Source organism: Spea bombifrons, chromosome 3 (genome assembly GCF_027358695.1).
Source record: "Spea bombifrons isolate aSpeBom1 chromosome 3, aSpeBom1.2.pri, whole genome shotgun sequence".
NCBI lineage: Eukaryota > Metazoa > Chordata > Amphibia > Anura > Pelobatidae > Spea > Spea bombifrons.
In genome coordinates, this window is record NC_071089.1 from 25238583 (window position 1) to 25260242 (window position 21660).

A 21660-nucleotide genomic window follows, 5' to 3' on the forward strand; every position below is an offset into this window, starting at 1 on the left:
AAAGTGCCGTTACGTCACTTCCTGCGGCCATCTTGTGGTTGGCGATTTCGTAATCTTTCCATATAGGTCGAGGTAGTACCAGCCGGCGCCACTAGGTGGCGTGAAGCAGAACGAGTCAGGACTCCAGAGAAGGACGCGTCTCCCGGCTCCAGCTGCTGGGATCTTGTGCAGGTAAGTGGTCTCCCTCTTCCTCGCGGCGGCTGCGGCTGCTGTGTAGAAGCGGGAGGTCTCCCCCTTCTCCGCGGTGGCTGCGGTTGCTGGGTAGACGAGGGAGGTCTTCCCCTTCTGCGCGGTGGCTGTGGCTGGAGCTGCCGTGCGGAAGCAGGGGGTCTCCCTCTTCCTCGCGGCAGTTGCGGCTGGGACTGCCGTGCAGAGGCGGGGGGTCTCCCCCTTCTTCGCGGCGCTTGCTGCTGCTGATCCGAGGCGGGGGGTCTCCCCTCTCTTCGCGGCAGCAGCGGCCGCCGGACCGAAGCGGGGGGTCTCCCCCTACCTCGCGGCTGCTGACACGCGGCTGGAGCCGTAACAGATGCATATTAATATACACAGAGATTCTTTTAATATATGGTGTCAGAGATTGTAAGATGCCCCTTTAAAAATACTGATGCTTGGAGATGGGTACCAAAATAGGTTGTTGTTTTATGTTAAAACTATCCATCAAATAAAGTTAATAATTTATAAAAAAAATAAAAAAAATTGAGGTAATAAATACAAAGTGCCAATCCTACACAAAAATAATTCAGTGATATTATTACTCAAAAGTAATTCATTGATATTCATTTGTTGTAGGTCCAAAAACTGGAATGTCCTGGGAGGTATGACAGTCTAGGACAGGGGTGGGCAATTAATTTTCCCATGGGGCCACATGAGAAATTGGAATGGTTTTAGAGGGCCAGACCTCTACAAACTACAAACTCCGAAGCCTTGTCCATTTTGTTAACTTATGTGCTGTTTAATAAAGTTATTCAAGCCTACGTCATTGGTAGAGGTGCTTGAATAAGTAAGGCCTGAATAACTATTAGCACAGCACAGAAGTGAACAAAATGAACAAGGCTTCGGAGTGCATACCGTATTTTTCGCTCTATAAGACGCACCTGCTGATAAGACGCACCTAGATTTTAGAGGAGAAAAAAAAGGAAAAAATATTTTGAGCTAAAAAATGGGCTAAAATATTTATTACAATAACTGAATAAGCTATGAACACAGTAAGACACACGCAGTAAGACACACACAGACACAGTAAGACACACACAGACACAGTAAGACACACACAGACACAGTGAGACACACACAGACACAGTAAGACACACACAGACACAGTAAGACACACACAGACACAGTGAGACACACACAGACACAGTAAGATACACACAGACACAGTGAGACACACACAGACACAGTAAGACACACACAGACACAGTAAGACACACACAGACACAGTGAGACACACACAGACACAGTAAGACACACACAGACACAGTAAGACACACACAGACACAGTGAGACACATACAGACACAGTAAGACACACACAGACACAGTAAGACACACACAGACACAGTGAGACACACACAGACACAGTAAGATACACACACACACAGTAAGACACACACACACAAACACAGTAAGACACACACACACAGTAAGACCTCCCTCCCTAACCCCCCTTCTCAGTATCTCCCCTCTAACTCCCTAACCCCCCCTTCTCAGTATCTCCCCTCTAACTCCCTAACCCCCCCTTCTCAGGATCTCCCCCCCCGCCCCGGTCACTTACCTTAAACTCCTGTGTTGGAAGCGTGAGGCGTTTGTCTCGGGTGCCGGCGCTTCACTGCTGATCGCCGGCGTCTGACGTCATATGCCGGCGCCCAGCGTAAAGCGCCGGCACCCGAGACAAACGCTTCCAACACAGGAGTTTAAGGTAAGTGACCGGGGCGGGGGGGGACACCGGACTCATTGGTGAGTCACCAGGACACTCTTTGCGGGCCGGTCCGAGCTATTCAGCGGGCCGGATGTGGCCCGCGGGCCGTGCTTTGCCCAGGTCTGGTCTAGGATGATTGGGATGATTATTAGTATGGATAGGCAGTGTAAACGATGCATGTAAATCAATCACATCGCAGGAACTAAAATATATATCACAAAATCCATCATACAGGGCCTTATGAACAAATAACAATGAAACATGCTTAAAATCTTGGGAAAGTGTGATAATTAAAAGATACGTTTAACAACCCAATAAGAAACCTTATGCTTGAGTCGAAACGAACATTTTAATCATCTCTAGAACTTGGCTGACAGTGACGCCCCGGCATTCAGATGCAGTGAATAAGTGCAGCTTAGGGGCACTTAGTTATTCTGTGCTACCAGCTGCAGATGAACAGACAGATGTCTGCACGTCTCTAGCCTCACAGTTAGCATTTCTAAACCACAGCCCCTGGTTGATTTTTGCTATTTAGGATCATCTAACAGCACACAATTAAATTCCATTTCCAGCATTCACACACTCCCGCTATCACTGCCAACAACCTCTTTTCAGGTCTGCATGCTTTTTTCCTGTCATAATAAATCATGTCATTGACGGGAGACAAAATAGCTCATTTCTTCCTACTTGGAATATAATTTAAGCAACGTGAGAAGAGTATGTGGATATTAGGAAAATGATGAACAAATCAAACTGACAGTGCATTAACCTTCTGAGAGCTAGAGGTGCAAGGTAGCTTACCCATGTGGCATTCATACGGTTAAAATGTAATAACTTAAAAGCCTACGTACTTCCACAAATACATATCTGTATGATAGTAATACTGGGGTAGTAAAAAAATGGTTTATTACTTCAGCTGATAGTAAGACCCTTGAGCATAGTAGATTAGTTTAGGACTGCAACAACTAATCGATAAAATTGACAATAATCCATAATGAAAACTGATAATTGTCAACGATTTGCATTGTTGATTAGTTGAATCGATTTTATTGAATATAAGATGAGGGTATTTTTAGAGTAAATGCTCTGAAAAATACCCCTCACCTTATAATCCGACCTCAAATAGAAGTCCAGACTATAACAAATTAGAGTTCAGCATTTTCATAGAAAGACAAGCATGAATAAACTTTGGAACAGTGACATGAATGAATATAACTGTATTCCAAAAGCGACTAAACTCAGCTCGTAGGAAATACACAAATAAAGGTAATACATGGAGAATCAGCTCTGTGTTTCAGAAGGTAAGTGGCATACATTTTTTTGCCTTTCTGATAAGGGCACCTTGCAAGAAAAAGCCCATGATTGATTAGTTTGTCAAGGCACTGCTGAGGAAGGCACTGGGGATCATATAATGGAGCATGCAGAAATAGATTTGCTATATTTAGGTCACATTCAAACAAGGTTAGGGAATTTCAAGACATTAGTGATACAAACGCAAACGGATATGCTTTGTGTGCTGAGGCATACTCATATAATCTGTATAAGCGTGCTAATATATATATATATATATATATATATATATATATATATATATATTGCCGTCCACAAATATTGACATCCTTGGTAAATATGAACAAAGAAGGCTGTGAAAATTTGTCTTTATTGTTTAACCTTTTGATCTTTTCAAACAATTGCAAGCACAGCAAAAAAATAAACACAATTGTGAAATATATGTGTGGCATAATTATTGGCAACCTTTTAGTCAATACTTTGTGCTGCCTCCCTTTGCCAAGATACCAGCTCTGAGTCTTCTCCTATAATGCCTGAGGAGGTTGGAGAATACATGGCAAGTGATCTGAGACCATTCCTCCATACAAAAACTCTGAAAAACCTTCAAATGTCAAAGTTTTCTATGGGGTTCAAGTCAGGGGACTAGGTAGGACCTTGATTTTATGATTAGCAATCCATTTTTGTGTTGATTTTGATGTATGTTTTAGATGATTGTCCTGCTTCAAGATCCAACTAAGGCCCATTTTAAGCTTTTTGGCAGAGGCAATCAGGTATTTATTTAATATTTGTTGATATTTAATAAAGTCCATATAGGGTGCCATATCTCCTAACAAAATGTCCAGATCCTCTGGCAGAAAACAGCCCCAAAGCATTAAGAGCCACCACCATATTAACCGTGGGCATGAGGTACTTTTCCATATGGCTACCTTTAACTGTGCGCCAAACCCACCTCTGGTGCTTATTGCAAAAAACCTCTATTTTGGTTTAATCTGACCATAGAAGCCGATCCCATCTGAAGTTCCAGTAGTGTTTATATGGTCTATTTCATGGTATCTATGGGTTGCCTTAAGTACATTCAGTCACGATCCAGAATTGTCCACAATGCCACTCACAGTTTAATATTCATAGATATCTTTAATGGGTTCATTTAGTGAACAATAGCTGGAGAGGTGTAACTGATGTGGTGAAACAAGAATAAAAACCAAAATGGTGAGGTCCATAGTCCCAGGCTACCGTGGACAGCACATGCTGCTGGTAAATATACCTTCTGAACAAATACTAATTTATGTCATTCTTGTAGCATAAATGCCTTCTCGATTGAGTGAGAAAACCAGGCACAGAAATTTTTTCCTTCAACTTTGAAAACCAAATAAAATAAGATAACGCACAGGACTACGGATGTATAGCAGAAGCTTAAGAAAGATATTAAGGATTTATTACTGCTGAGAAAGTGTGTTTTATGGAACAATAATACCATAACATCGCATACCATAGAGCCTGGGATTCAACAAAAAGTATGCGTACCTTTGTTGATGCCTGGCATCCTGGAAGACTTGAGTTTCTGTAAACTACATTCCACATAATGCTCAGATAGTATGACACCTGAAGAAGACCTCAGTTCTTGAAGTTTTGCTTGCCTGCCCAGTCCCATCACAGCAGGGGACATTCTATATCTACTGTGGTTGTTTAGGCTACAGCAGCTTATTGCCAAGAGCCCATCCATGAGAGATCTATCATTTCTGGCTGGGAGAGAGAAGTTAAGTATGTTAGTCAAGCTGGAAGTGAAGTTTGAGTCTGACAGTGTAAGGAAGTTTAAAGAGTTTTAGGACAGGTCTCCTCTCTCCTTCTGAAAACTCAAGTAAATTGAATTGTAGTTAAGTTAGATGTTGAGTTGAGTGGGTTAATTGATTTTTTTTCCAGCCAACTCAGTCGGCAGTCCAGTGTACTTGAAACAACTTGACACTTAATGAACAGACCCTTTTAGTCTCATTCATATACAGCACACTACCCAGCTTTTTGTGGTGGTCTTAAATAGTAAGAGAAAGATTTTTAAAAATATTATACATTTTTTTATTATTGAAATAATTATTTTTTGAGATTGTTAAAAAAAAATCTGTTTCCATTTATGAAAGACAAAATGATAAATTAAACAAAAACGTTGTTTAGTGCAGCTACAAGCATGCCCTATCAATCTGCATTTAAAGCAAAAGCCATTACGTCTATGCTTACTGTATATTTTACTTTTCCACCCAATATTTTACTTCTTTCCATCTCCCAAACCCGCAGTATCCAGAGTCCCTTGATAGCTACCTCAATGTGAGAATAAGAAAGATCTCAGTGTACTTCACTATTGCAATGTATTGCAAAGTATGATTCATATGCAGTCAAATCCACCAACTCTGCGTACAATGGATCACACATCTTTTGTCCATTGCTTTTTAAATAGATTTCCTACTGAGAAATCACAACACAAAGTTGTGCGAAAATCCCTGTGGTGTTGGTATTTTGGAAGAAAGGATTGTTATAATTGATAGAAAGTGCCATAAAAACCCCGCAGTTACTTCATCAATAAAGCTACTCACTTTAGCTTTTAAAAGTAAAAAAAAAAAACACAAGAACAGATTTTTTTCACAACACAGTAAAAAGCAGTAGGAAGATGTTGACACATAACGTAATGGCAAACTTTAAAATCTCAACTTTAGCATTATTTCTTCCAACAAAACCTTAAAAGAGCTTCGTCTAATCAAGCTATTTATTTCCAACATTAAAACAATGGCTCCCTCACTTATTTATTTCCAGGAATAAAAAAGTTATATCACTTTTAGGCTAGGTTTCCACTTGGGTTTTTGTCCGGCGTTTTTTTTCTGGAGTTTTTTCTGGCATTTTAGCCTTTCTGTGGAAATTGCTTTTTTTGACCTTAGGCAGTTTTTCCAGCCTTTACAAGTTAGAAGTTTCACCCAGCTAAAAGGGATTAGGATAAATGGCAAGTATCTGCCCTCTCCTGATGTCATTTACTTGGTAGACCCTTTTGTCTCTTTTCTGTGGTTTGTAAGGCACGCTTTATTTCGAATGTCTGCTCCTCTGGGAAGATTGGCCCCAAATGATGGTGCAAATTGTTTGCTGTTGCTTTTGGCACGCAGGATCCGGTCGCGTATGTTTGTTTGTAATGGCATGTTTGTTCCAAATGGTGTAAAATTCAATATGAACCAGTCCAGGACTTTGTTTTGTGTGAAACTGTTTGTTTTCAGCCTATTTCTCGTAGGACACACAGATACTGGGTCCATCCTCTGCATTGTAACTGTGGAAAAAACGCCATAAAAAACGCCAAGGCAATAAACCCACATGGCTTTTTCATGGCGTTTTTTCTCTCCCATAGACTTCTATTGGAGAAAAAAAGCCAAGATTTCTTGCAAAAAACGCCAGAGTGTCAACATGCTGCAGTTTTGAAAAACTGCCACAGAGCCCAAAAAAGCAGAAAAACGCCAAAGAGGACTGAAAAAACGCCAAACAGAAAAACGCCAAGTGGAAATGGCATTTTGCGATTTCCTATTGAATTACAGCTAACATCTGGCTGCAGCCGTTTTTCACAAAAAAAACGCCAGGTGGCGCTATTGGCGTTTTTATAGGCGTTTTTAGCAAAAAAAAACCAAATGGAAACCAAATGCAGTGGCAGTTTTCTTGGAAGTTTTCCTGGCGTTTTTCATCAAGAAAAAAACGCCGGACAAAAACCCAAGTGGAAACCTAGCCTAAAAGGGATTAGGATAAATGGCAAGTATCTGCCCTCTCCTGATGTCATTTACTTGGTAGACCCTTTTGTGTCTTTTCTGTGGTTTGTAAGGCATGCTTTATTCCGAATGTCTGCTCCTCTGGGAAGATTGGCCCCAAATGATGGTGCAAATTGTTTGCTGTTGCTTTTGGCACGCAGGATCCGGTCGCGTATGTTTGTAATGGCATGTTTGTTCCAAATGGTGTAAAATTCAATATGAACCAGTCCAGGACTTTGTTTTGTGTGAAACTGTTTGTTTTCAGCCTATTTCTCGTAGGACACACAGATACTGGGTCCATCCTCTGCATTGTAACTGTGGAAAAAACGCCATAAAAAACGCCAAGGCAATAAACCCACATGGCTTTTTCATGGCGTTTTTTCTCTCCCATAGACTTCTATTGGAGAAAAAAAGCCAAGATTTCTTGCAAAAAACGCCAGAGTGTCAACATGCTGCGATTTTGAAAAACTGCCACAGAGCCCAAAAAAGCAGAAAAACGCCAAAGAGGACTGAAAAAACGCCAAACAGAAAAACGCCAAGTGGATATGGCATTTTGCGATTTCCTATTGAATTACAGCTAACATCTGGCTGCAGCCGTTTTTCACAAAAAAAACGCCAGGTGGCGCTATTGGCGTTTTTATAGGCGTTTTTAGCAAAAAAAAAACCAAATGGAAACCTTGCCTTACACACACATATACACGTACACTGCCCTTGAACACACATATACATGTACACTGCCCTTATACACACATATACACAAACACTGCCCTTATACACACATATACAAATACATTGCCCTTTCATACATATACATGTACACTGTCCTTACACACACACACATATACATATATACTGCTCTTACACACACATATACATGTACACTGCCCTTATACACACACACTGGCCTTACACACACATATACATGCACACTGCCCTTAAACACACCCATATACACTGCCCTTACACACACACACATATATACACATACAATGCCCTTACACACCAGCTAACAAATACCTATAATGGTCTTACACACACCGGCCCATACACACACACACAAGCTTACAAACACATATATACACATACACTGCCCTTACACCTCTTTCTCCCTATCTCTAGCTTCCACCATCCTTCTTCCTCCAGCCTCCATCCTGTATCCTGCTTCATGTGGTGGGAGTGTGTGGTCTGTCACTTCAGTCACTATTGATGCAGAGCTCAGGGATGACGTCATATCCCCGCGCTCGGCATTATTATCCGCCGGGTACTGATTAGGGAGCAGTACAGCGGTCTGAAGTGACAGACCTCCCGCCCCCTAATGTTGATCTGAGGGAGATTGCAATCTCTCAGCTAGTCTGCAGGCTCCAGTTGCTGATCGGGTGGCTGTGCGCCCCCCGTGGCTGAACCTAAGGTTAGTATGGATATCGCCTCACCCTTCCTCTGCCCCTGCAAAGTGGGACAGAGGAAGGGGTAGGCGGGACAGTGGGACAGAGACCCAAAATCGGGACTGTCCCGCCTAAATCGGGACAGTTGGGTGGCATGCCTCTGTTGCCTGCTGAGCTGTTCATTACTATCCCTGCTAGATCATTGGTTGAGTGGGTTGTATGGAGTAGAAAGCAGGCGGCCGCCTGAAACTCCAGGCTTGTCTCAGATGAAACTACTGCAACATCTATTCTTGTACCCAAAATGTAAAATAAGGAAACCCTCAGGAGAACATCACAAGGAAGTGGCTGAACTGTGGAACATCTTTGAGACCTTGTTCCCTTGAACACAAAGTGTATGCCACACGGCTAGTTATTATGACCAGTCAGCCGGCTAGTTATTATGACCAGTCAGAGTGTAACACTTGCTTATGTATTTTGATCAGTCAGAGTCTATATAGTTTGATTAAGGAAATGTTATTTAATGGCCAACATACTTTCTTTTTATCAGAAAGCTGTGTGCCGAAAGCTGACAATCTATTTAATTTATTTCTCATAGTGCCGCACCAGACCTTCACTGTGGATTTAGTCATCAATACAGTTTCAGGCCAAATGATGGTTCAAGTACTTCTACTTCAGGTTGTCTTTCAGAGCAGCATTCAGCTTCAATCAAAATGATTACAATTACTTCAAGTGTCAACACGCCTGCTGCAAAGATCAATACTATTCACAGCAAGTTTACAGACACAGGGCATTGGTTGTTATGGCCCAAAAGGAACCTGTTCAGTTCATTTAATGTTTTATATTTAAAGAAAAACTAAAGTATCAGTTGGGACAAACTTCAATTTCTGATTTGTAATAATGATGTGGTTCTTTTTGTAACTAGAAAGAGAAAGTATGATAAAACAATGGAGTTTATGTATAAAAATTTTGAATTTTTTTAAAGGTTTTCATATGTATACAGACCGGGTAGCTGTTCAACAAATTGTCAATAAAGGGGACACAGCTAGTATGTTGAAGTTATAATCCATGTCATACAGACTATATTATAATATTCTCATAATTTTTTGGTCAGGGGCCAGAGTGACATCTGGGAAAGGGATGACAGACAGCAAAGCATAGCCATGCAAGAGGGAAGTTGAATAAAGAGGAAGAGAGTGTTCAATACTGATTTAATTAAGAAGACGTTAAAATGGTAAACATTCCAAGGGTTTACTTGGTTTCCTCACACCTTCACTAACCCATCTATTTAATTAAATTACATTTATTACATTACATTTATTTATTTATTTATGGTGGCAGATTCCGCAGCGCTGTTACAGTCAGAAGAACAATTTAGAGACGCATACAATAACACATACAATAACAAACTGGTGCAAAGGAGAAGAGGGCCCTGCTCTTGCGAGTTTACAATCTAGTCGGGGGTTGAGGGGAAAGTGAGACAATAGGAGAGGACTGCTTGGATGGGGATGAGTTGATCGGGTTCCGATGATGTGTTGAAGCTGTTGATTGTTCAGATGACTGGATTATGATGATGGTTGGGAGTAATGGGAAGAAATGTTGTACGCTTCCCTGAACAGATGGGTTTTCAGAGAAAGTCTGAACGGAACGGGGAAGGGAATTCCATAGTTGGGGTCCGGGATGGGTGAAATCCTGAATACGGGAGTGGAAAGAGGAAACAACAGTAGAAGAGGAGCGAATAGGGTAGGAGTGTATTTGGATAGGAGGATAGAGATGTAAGGTGGTGCAGAGTTGTTGAGGGTTCTATAGGTCAGAAGTTTAAATTTGATTCTGGAGGGTATGGGGAGCCAATGAAGTGATTGGCATAGTGAAGCAGCTGATAAGTTACAGCAGTAGAGAAAAATTGATCTGGCTGCAGAGTTGAGGATGGATTGAAGAGTTGATTGAGAATGGGAGACCGGTTAGTAGAGAGTTGCAATAATCCAGGCGGGATATCACAAGGGAGAGGATTAGTAACTTGGTGGTTTCTTGTGTGAGGAAAGGGCGGATTCGGGAGATGTCAGGTGGAGGCGGCAGGATTTGGTGAGGGACTGGATGTGAGGGATGAAGGAGAGAGCAGAGTCAAGGGTGACACCAAGGCAGCGAACCTGGTCTGCTGGTTGGATAGTGGAGTTGTCAACGGTAATAGAGATGTCAGGAAACTTGGACAGAGCAGATGGCGGGATTACCATGAGTTCGGTTTTAGAGATGTTGAGCTTTAGGTAACGGAATGCCATCCATAATGCAATTCCTGATAGACAGTCAGTGAGGCGAGTTAGAAGAGAGGGGGAAAGGTCAAAAGCAGAAATATAAATTAGGGTGTCATCTACATATAGGTGGTACTTGAAACCAAAGGAAGAAATAAGTTGTCCGAGGGAAGAAGTGTGTTGGTTGATAACATAAGCATTTTTCTAACAAAGTGTAGATGGAGAATAGCCTTGAAGAACACCAATAGATAGCAGTAGAGGAGAGGAGCAAGCTCCAGTATATGAGACACTAAAAGTACGGTTAGAAAGGTAGGATTTAAGCCATGAAAGAGCTGTGTCACGGATGCCATGAGCATGGAGGGTTTGTAGGAGGAGGGGGTGGTCGACTGTGTCAAAGGCTGCTGAGAAGTCCAAGAGAATAACCAGTGAGAATTGGCATTTCATTTAGTGCAGTCTCTGTTGAATGCTGTGGACGGAAACCGGATTGTAGAGGGTCAAGTAGATAGTTTGAAGAGAGAAAGTTTGTTAGTTGATTGTAGGTTAATTGTTCCAGCAGTTTGGAAGCTAGCGGGAAAAGTGAAACTGGATGGTAGTTTGATAGGGATGTGGGCTAAAGGGAAGGTTTCTTTAGGATGGGGGAGATGATGGCATGTTTAAATCAGGATGGGAATACACCAGAGGAAAAGGAGAGATTAAAGATGTGGGACCTTGGAAACCTCAGAGGGTGTAACTGGGCTAAAGCAGGTGAGGATAGATTGAGGTGAGGAGGGAGGTTGAGGTACCATATAATTGACGTTATGGGGGAGGATGTTATCCCTGATGGTGTCAATTTTGTTTTTGAAGTAGGTGGCAAGCTCTTGGGCAGAGAAGTTGGAGGACAAGGGAGGTGCTGTGGGCCTGAGAAGGGTGTTAAAAGTGGAGAATAAACATTTAGGGTTATGGGAAAGAGGTGATTAATGAAATTAAATATGTTTGTTTAGAGAGATGGAGGGCCGATGTGCAGTTAATGAAGTCTTCAGGTGAACGAGACTTCCTCCACAGGCGGAACACCTTTGAAGGAGGCGGAACACATTTGAAGGAGGTGTGTCTGTGTGGAATGCCATGGCTGAGGTTGTCCAAGCAGCAAAGTGATCAAAGAAATGTGAGGTGGGGCCAGGAGGCCAGTAGATCACTGCAACGCGAAGAGCAATCGGGGAGAAAAGGCGGACAGAGTGAACTTCGAAAGACGAGAAAGAGAGAGAGGGATTGGTGCTATTTTATTTCCTCTCTCTGGTGTATTCCTATCCTTCTTGAAACATACTCTCATCTCTCACATTCTAAAGAAACCTTCTTTAGATCCCTTATCCCCATCTATCTTTTCTTCTCGTTTCCAGTACCACCCCTGTGCGGACATGCTAATTTATCTTTCCTCCCCTGATCTCTCACCCTCACTTTTAATTGGTCTTAGTAACTGTCACTCTTACCCTCCATTCACTGCTTAGGATTCCATTCCTAACACCTTTTTCTTATATCATCATTCTTCATCAGCTGTCCAACTATGTTAGTCATGGCTCTCCATACCCTTCCAAATAAAAGTTGAACTCCTGACCACTACGTACAGTGACCTTAACAGCACTCCCTCCATAGATCTCCAATTAATCTCCTAACCACCCTTTTTGCTCTTCCCATGACTCACAAAATCTCTCTTCAACAAATATCACTTCTTCCAACTGGCATATCCATTGTTTTACCCATGCTGTTCCTATTCTATGGAATTCTCTACCCTGTTCTGTCACATGCTTCCTTCTAACCTTAAATAATTATGAGAAGCTTAATAACTAATATCTACATCCTGCAAGAAACCATCTGTTCTTCCCACATTTGTGATTTTCATGACATTGACTTCTACATATCACCCTTACTACAACCAAATCATCCCAAATCATCCCCACCCTAGCAGCCCCATCTTGTAAGACTGGGGCTCTCTGCTCTTTGTGGGGCTCTCTGCTCTTTGTGTTAAGGTCCAGAGGACTACCGCCCCTCTGGCTGCAAAGGAGACAGCTGGGGCTGGGCTTAGCCTAGAGAAAAACAACAGAAAGAAATAAGAGAAAGGGCCCACATACAAGTATAAATGCAGAATGCAGACACGAGAATGGGGTAAAAAAGCTGCTGAAGAGAAATACAAGAGCACAATGTGCCCACTAAGTATAAATAGGCAGGGGTAAGGGTATATTGAACAACAGAGGCACAAGGACGAAGTACATAATAAGACAGAAGTATGTTGAGATATCTGATGCCTGTAACTTCATGTCTCAAAAACAGACCTGGAGTTTTGGATATGTCTGTTTCAGAAAAATTATTCATGGGTAAAATTCCATAATCCATATCTGGATATCTGTCTGTGGCTTTGATTTTTTTTAAGACCCCTCACATATTAAGGGCTTAGTGCAGAATTCAAACTGGATACGGACAAACAACAAAGGCATTTTCTGATTACAAAATATAATGTACAGAGACACAACACTTGTTTTAACTACTTGGTAATAAAACCATTCTACGCTGGCATATCAAACACATTGAGGCGCTGTTGCAAGCCATTTTGCAGGGGCCCTCATGTCACTTCCTAAAATTTCCCCTCTTGAAGTTGTACCTCACCCACAGCACAGAGCACCTCCCACACCACAATAAGTTTGCCATAAACAGCATGTTCAGTGGCATCATATAAACTGAGCGAGGCAGAGTCTATGTAAGAAAGCTCAGCAAAGTTAGACACAGGCCAGAAAATGTTTAGTAGAAATGGATCCCTGGTTCCTGTGGTTTGTTAAGATTAGATGGTATGCCTTGAAAAGTTTAATAAAATGGTCACTTACACAGAAAACGTGTAGAAAGATTGCCCCGTGCTTTCGGTCTTCATTTGAGAAGATATCACTGGGGAATTCATGAAGGGCTGCAAGTCAGAAAAAAATCAACAGTTAAATAAACAATAGTTTAACAATAGTTAATAAACTCAGTAAGGACGAAAATACACGACACTTCTACTTGCAATGTTATTGCACCAACGAGCGTGAAGTGGACCTTCAGCAATTGTGATCTTTAGAACTCCCATAATTATAACACTGTTATATTATAATACCATAGTACATTTCCTTCAGATTATCCTTCAGAAGTTATTATTGCTCATGTCAGAGGGCAAGACCTCTGTGATCCCACTACCACTGTCAAGTTCCGTATTTAATACTACACAACATGCATCATTTGTCTCCTGTATTCTTAAACAACCGTGTACATAACAGTATTGTGCATGTGAGCCACATCTTGTTTTCATCGTACCTGTCATATCTCTCTGTGGCTGTCGCCCTTGATTCCCAGATAGGGGATTAGCGAACCCCCTCCACCTATTTTCAGCCCTATTTCTTGTATGTTGCAAACCTCTGTGTGCATCTATCCTATAATGAGCAAGATGGGGGAGGACTCCACGGGACAGTCTCGGGAAGCCCTCAGGTACATTTAATGTGTAGGTGTGAGTGCCATGTTCTCGTGTCCTGTGTATGAGGGCCTGGTTCAAGGAACATATTCTGTTTGTCCACATAAAAGATGCATTGAATACTGTTAACAGGCTAGACTTTTAACATATCTCCTTATAGAACAAAGGTAAATCAATGACTCACTCTCGTAGCTTGGGGCTTCTTCTGTTCAAGATATTCCCATGATTTAGCTTGCTAATGTCACTAGTGTTTAACACTTGGCTTGGGTCATCTAACATGACATGATGAGTCATAAACAGATTCTAAACACTACTTCATGCAAGAGTACTCGGTCAAATCACGACCCTGCTGACACCCCCTCAAGCTAGCACGAAGGGTGAGCAGGTATTATACTCAAAGTTTCCATATGGTAAGCTCTGTATTACAGAAACAGAACACTTGCTGGCACGAGAGAACCGATGGACCAAAAGCTAATAGGAAGCTGCGTTTCCTATTTACCTAAAAAAATCATAGTATATTATTTCATCAAAACAATTAAAGAATCTGAAGGATAAACCTGATATTGTTAAAAAAAGAGGCATCTATAGTCATTGTGTCTAGAAAATATTATGAACAAGAGTACATATATTTACAAAAATATGTTAGCCAACTAAAAGAAAAAATCTGCACATATTTTAGAAATATTAAAAAAGAGATAAAATGATATGTAGATTGTATATAGACCGTGGTAGATGTTGTGACCCTTTTTACCATTGTTACAAAACACCAATGTCTAGAGCACATTTTTAACTTTAATGAACAATTTTTTCTCCATTTTTGGTATGTACGGCACTGCAATGGGAACCGAGTTCACGCTGAACTTTTACAATCTATATATGTCTGAATGGGAATCTAGATGTATTTAACCTAAAAATCCATTCAATGCAAGACCTCTAGATACATTTAGATGATGTTATAATTTAAAAAAGGTACGCAGATGAATTTACATACATTTATTTAATATACAAATACAAATTCTTTAAAGTTTAATTTGTCCCTTGTATAGGTGGGATTAGCTTTTTAGATCTATATTTGTACAGGGCAATCCCATTTATTTTAAAGCCTTTTTTAAACCAACTGATGGTAATAGCTACATACTGTATTCTTATTGTCGCTATACAAATTGGTTAAAAGGATGTTTAAAAAAATCTATATGAAAGAATTTGACATAATTGTACCATAAAGAAGGATTATGCTAGATTTTAAAGGATTCATTTATACAAGGAAACTATTCTGCAGAATGCCACTATGATTTTCTAGCAAAGTATAACACACAAGCAATATTGATGAAAATGATATATTTCCCTCTAGATTGTAAGCTGGTTTGGACAGGACCCTCCTCACCTGTTGTCTCTGTAAGTCAAATTGTTATGTTACATACTACTTGTTATGTCCTGTGCACCCATTTTACAGCGCTATGGAATTTGATGGCGCTATACAAAACAATAAATAATAATAATAATATATATGGATGTTTGTGTCTGTAACATCAGATCATCAGTACAACGATGGATTGCCGACCTGAATCTCATACACAAGATTATGTTTTAAAAGAGTTTGTACCAGACAAGCCCACATGATATTGAAAAATATTGTAGCCCCCAGTTTATTACCAGACAAATGACCCTCCAATAAAATTGAAAATTGTGATGGATGCAGACCCTGTGAACTTCTGTTTCTGTTTTGACACTGATCATTGTGTTATGAGTCAAATGCAATTTACACTAAAGGACGCAAAGAAAAATATGTACAGGTCTGGACCTGTCCTATCTTTACTTATATTGTTTCAGTAACTTTACATTTCATACCAGGCAGGGGGCTACTTTTGATTTATGTATTCATCGATCAATGAGCAAGATTTTATTCATCCAGATCAGAATGAAGCTTTGATTTCAAATGTGCCATTTCTTCCATAGTTCTCTACAGCTCTGATTATCAGCTTGGGGTTTTCAGGCTCACATCACTAAATCTTTGGGTCATGGGAGCGTTGTTTAGCCATGCCAACGCAACGCCCTGCCCTATTCTCTTCACGTGTCTAACTCTGCCCCTCGTGAAGCCACTCTGTCTGAGAGTAGTAGTTCCCAGGTATGGTAATATGTTTCTGTTTACGCAAGTAAGATCTTCATCCCCAGATCTTGTATGAGCCCACCAACTCCGAAGTGGTCCTTAAAAATTCTTAATATATAGAACATATTGTTATAGAATTGCACAAACATGGACCATACCATTTCATAAATGCGTATACCGAGAACATCACGTCTGTAGATCAATAACTTGCTTTCACATATGAGTATGTCTTTTTTTGGAATGATCACATTTTTTAAATGATCTACAGTTAATCCTTTCTTCCTATTCACAAATATTGTCTCTATCTTGCCCTTTCTCTTTGTCTATTCCCAGCACTAAACATCCTACTTATTGCTATTTTATATGAGTTAATGTTTTGAAAAAAATGCTTGCAGGGGCAAGAGCATAACTTCTTAGCCAGTGATTCCGAAATGGCTTGTTTGTTTATATAATCAATATGTAGAATTAAATCAGAGAGCGGAAAACCAATTAAAAAGGAAAGCTCTTTCGCGTATGAATTGAACTTTTTAGGATACTTCAAACACAACATTGTTGCCGTCTGTCAAAAGTTTCGAACAGCAGTGACTCATCCGGGTAACATTAAAGACAGCTGTTATTCAAAGTCTGTGTAACAGTTGTACAGTAACATACTGTAGCTGCAACTGTGAGCTGATACTGCAACGTCTTGGCTAAGATCTATTTATGCTTTCAGATTGTGAAAGTACATGAGCAGTGCCAGTGACAGACTGGTAATTGGCACCTTAAGGACAGAGGCAGAGAAAATGTGGCACGTGCGGCCACCTGCTTGATACGCGTGGCTGCATGTTACACTTTTATACGTTCAGTGCATGCGGCCGTGTGTATCCAGCCGTCAGCTGCACACGAAAGCATGAGAACTGCCGAGTAAGCATACCTAGGAGCTTTCCAGGATAGGCTACCCAGATCTGTGCTCCTGGGGGACTGTGTAGGGACAGGGCTTTCTCTGGAGAGCCTTTAGCGGCAGGGAACTGGGCCAGGAATAGGGAAAAGTGAACAGGGAGTGGGTGGGGCATGTTTGTAAAGTGGGCGTGGCCGCAAGCAGCTCACCTAACCAGAGAAGTAAAAAACTGTCCTGGAGGCCGAGGGAAACAGAGCTCCAGCTGGAGACTTCTTGTTAAAAGAGACTTTGCCTAATAATTTTCATATATGTGATCCAAATATATATTTTATTACATTGGTATTGGTTTTAAACTCTTAAGGGAATGATTTTGCAAAGCTTAAATTACCATAAGTAAGGAGGTTAAAAAATGTTTAATGGCACCTTACGAGCAGGAAAGTGAAAATGTATTATATAGACTATGCTACATGTGCCAATGAGCTGTGTTGTTGGCTTTTATACCACATGTAGAATCTATAAAAAATAGTGACAGGCCCCAATAATATTATGATTAGCTTTCTGATATCAAGCTGGTGATTCTCCAAAATGCTTAGTCCATTCGTTTCTGTATCAGTCACTGCAAATGAACAATTCTCCCTGCTAGACATCACATACACGTTTTTTTCTGGTGCTACCTACGTTGTCCTAGGTGATGACGGCCAATGACATCACTGTTTCCATGGAAACACCTTCAGTGGAATAGAAAACTAAATTGATACGGTATCACTGAATGGGGCATTCTCCTTTTTCATTAACATGAACACATGCTGTTGATATATATATATACCGTATTTGCTCGATTATAAGACAACCGTGATTATAAGACGACCCCCCAAAATCTGAATATTAATTTAAGAAAAAAAGAAAAAGCCTGAATATAAGACGACCCTATAGGAAAAAAAGTTTTACCAGTAAATGTTAATTCATGTAAACTATTTTTTTTAATAAAAGCTATGATTGAGAAACATTTTTTTTTGTTTTTATTTCCTTTTATTTTCCAACCTGCCCCCCAGTTCTGCACATCTGCCCCCAGGCTTGCTACTCTGCCCCAGAAATGCCTGATACCCCCCTATATGCCACTGTGCCCCATGATATGCCTTTTAACCCTCTAAATGCCACTGTGCCCCATGATATGCCTTTTAACCCTCTAAATGCCACTGTGCCCCATGATATGCCTTTTAACCCTCTATATGCCACTGTGCCCCATGATATGCCTTTTGACCCCCTATGTGCCACTGTGCCCCATGATATGCCTTTTGACCCCCTATGTGCCACTCTGCCTCCAGAAATGCCTTATACCCCTATATGCCACTCTGGCATGTAGGGGGTTAAAAGGCATATTATGGGGCAGAGAGGTATATAGGGAGGTATAAGGCATTTCAGGAGGCAGAGTAGCGTATAGAGGGTTAAAAGGCATTTCTGTAGGCAGAGTGGCATTAAGGGGGTTAAAAGGCATTTCATACAGCACTCTGCCTACAGAAATGCCTTATGCCCACCACTTAACACTGGGCCCTTCTAGTGAGCTTAAAATCTAAGGGAGTAGTACTATATCTATAAGTTATTTAAATCCAATCAAAATACAGGAGATAAATGGTGCAGATGAGCCAACATCAATCTGTTTATGCTACCCATAATATTATAGTTTCCGTATATAGTACAGTATACACCTGTACTCTGCTAATGGATGGTTATATATACTTCTTACCATTATTTGCGACCCATATTTTCTAGTAATTTATTTTGTTTTCCCTTTTATCACATATGTTTTGTATGTATCTTGCAAGTACACTTTTTTTACACACATCCCTTTGGTACATAAAGGGTTAACTCAACAACATGCTATTATTTATATTATATATATTATTTTCATTTTCGTGTTCTCTAAATCCTCTATTGAATTATTAAGCAAGAAAATAATATTTTGACATATTTATTATATCCATTGTCTTCTCCCCAGACTTCAAAGAGATATTATTTACAATACAATAATATGACAAGACATCTTGTAACTTCACACCATTTACTAAATATGGACCAAAACTTAAGACATTTTTCTATAATTGTAACACTGTAGAATGATAAATTGTAGCCAAAGGATCAGCTATATAAGCTTGGTGGTAATCACAAACGTTCCTCAGATGTTCATTATGTGAACTTAGTCACCATGTTACGCTCTGCCAGTTTATTCGGTTCTATCGTAATGTTTCCATTTAACCTGCCAAGAATTTTCTGTCTTATTAACCCAATTGTAGATGCTGAGAAGGGCTGAACGCACATCTGATTTATAAAGGAACAATCCAAAAAGCCTTTCTACACACCAAGAAACAGTAAAAAAAAAAAAAAAAACTGATTTTTTTCTGCTGAAACTAATTTATATATTTTTGTGTGATTTCAAATGATATAATATTGGTATTTTGATCTAGCCAGTTCACCCAATACCATGTTCAATAATGTTTTTGGCCTTCAAGGAGGTAAGAACTTCATAGAACTGCAGAGAAGAGATGGGGCCATTCACGGCAACCCCCTCCCCAGATTGCTACAAAGAACACAACAGGACAAGCCAATTCTTCAAGATTCTACAAGCTTTTTGGGTGGCCAACACTTCTTTCTGCCAGTTGATGTCCATGTGTTGGCCATGTTTCATTAATCCCAAAGGTGGGTTTTTTGGATTGTCCTACTGGAAGCTATAAACAAGTTTCCCCAATACATGTTTTTCTACTTTCACAACCCATACCTTAACAAGAAACACTTTAGACAATAAAGTGCAATAACCATGCTGTTATATCTGTAAAATAAAGTTCTCCTCCGCTTAAGTATGAACTTTTAGCTCTCAATATGATCCTGCTATTCTCAGCTATGAGCATATGCTAAACCAAAGACCATACTAACAAAGATGTCAATGTACCATGCAAGGACACTAGATGCAGCCCACATTAAGCGACAGGAGTCAGGACATCACAACATTCTGCTGAGACCATTCAACTCCTGCTCATGCTCTTCCTGTCTTCATGTGCAGAACAAACACCATCTCACATTTTATCGCTCATATGTCAGGAAAAAGTGATCATATAAATTAATCTTAAAATATTTTACAATATATATATATATATATATATATATCACAACCTCATGCTGACGAGTCCCATGAAGGACGAAACAGCTGTCCATGAGTGGTGATCTGGATATTGCACCTATTACCCGAGTTTTGTCTAAAGGCTGTCTTGTACAGCGGGCAATTACTTTCAAGGGATCCATGTATAAAGTGGATATAGAGGCAAAGGTGATAATTGTTAGCCTTATTTGCATGCACCTACCCAGAATCCCTTGTGGTTGTGGCAGCACCATGAGATTTCTGAGGGAAAAACAAGCCTTGTGGCTTGTCTGGAGTCTGTAGATGAGTGTTTAATAATGCTTCTACTACCCCTTAAATTTAAATGGAAGGCTTTCCATCACCTTTACCCGCCATAACGTATGTTATAAAATATTTTAGGCATTGATCAGAAAGTAAAGACCTTACAAGATAGAACATTGCAGATTCAGAACCATCAGTATTTTCATTTTGACCCAAGGAAAAAACTATTAGTCATTTACTAAGGTTGTTCCTATAAATACATTAGTGTAGCTGCAAAAGAAGTGTATGATTAGTATGGCAAATTTATACTCAAATGTTCTTTTCTTAATCAGCCCAAACCGATCACTTTGACACACACACAGAAAATTCTAGTACAATTCACCTTTATATGCAGTTTTCATGAGGCATTTTGTATTGGTACACTAATATTTTAATGAGCTCTCCAAGAAAGAAATGCTATGGAAATTATATTTAGATTGAAACTGTCAACATCATACTAGTCTAATTAATGAGGGCTCAAAATACTATTATAATGTTTTTTTTTCTGATTACCATAATATATTCCTTAACATGCGAATACGCAGCACTGATGATTTTAAGATGGTTAGAATGTGTTTTGTGCTACATATACTATTTCATTTCAGATGAAGTGTACCAGCATCCTGCTCAAGTTCCAAATGTGATCGCCTTTGACCCCTCTGCAGGCTGATCATAGTAACAACAATCAGTATTGTGGATCCCTGTTTTCAACTGACTCTCTTAAAAGAAGAACAAAAAATGTAAACAAAAAAAAATTACAAATAGAAAAAAAAAATACAATAAAAACCCAAGTGGTTTTACCATGATATCATACAGGGTTTCTTTTAGGTAACAAGGTAACTCCTGGAGTACCCAGAACATCGGCGTTCACATGCTGTGGCATCATATAGCTTATAGCTATTTTAAAGACATGATAACCAGCAAATGTAATACTCCACTCAAATACCAAAGCACTAATTGCCCATCTGCACATGAAAATAAATTACAAATCAACATAATAGTCATTGGCATTCATTTCCAAATGATTAGACAGATTTCACACTTAAACAATTAAATAAATCATGCAATAAATCTCATTAAAATCACCCCCCTTTTTGTATTTTTTGTTTATAGGCAGCTTTCCTTAGAAGTAATTACTAGCATTTTTAATAACAGAAGGTTGAGAATAGAATATCAATAGGTATCTCCTT

General features: G+C 40.0%; 1 protein-coding gene across 1 annotated transcript in view; it reads right to left on the reverse strand.

Moving 5' to 3' along the window:
- The window catches only part of SLC24A3 (solute carrier family 24 member 3), a 140217-nt gene that overhangs the window by 50086 nt on the left and 68471 nt on the right, over window positions 1-21660 (reverse strand). Inside the window, exon 3 of the mRNA XM_053458817.1 lies at window positions 13443-13519. Within this exon, the coding sequence (XP_053314792.1) occupies window positions 13443-13519 (77 nt within the window). The remainder of the gene's footprint in view (window positions 1-13442; window positions 13520-21660) is intronic.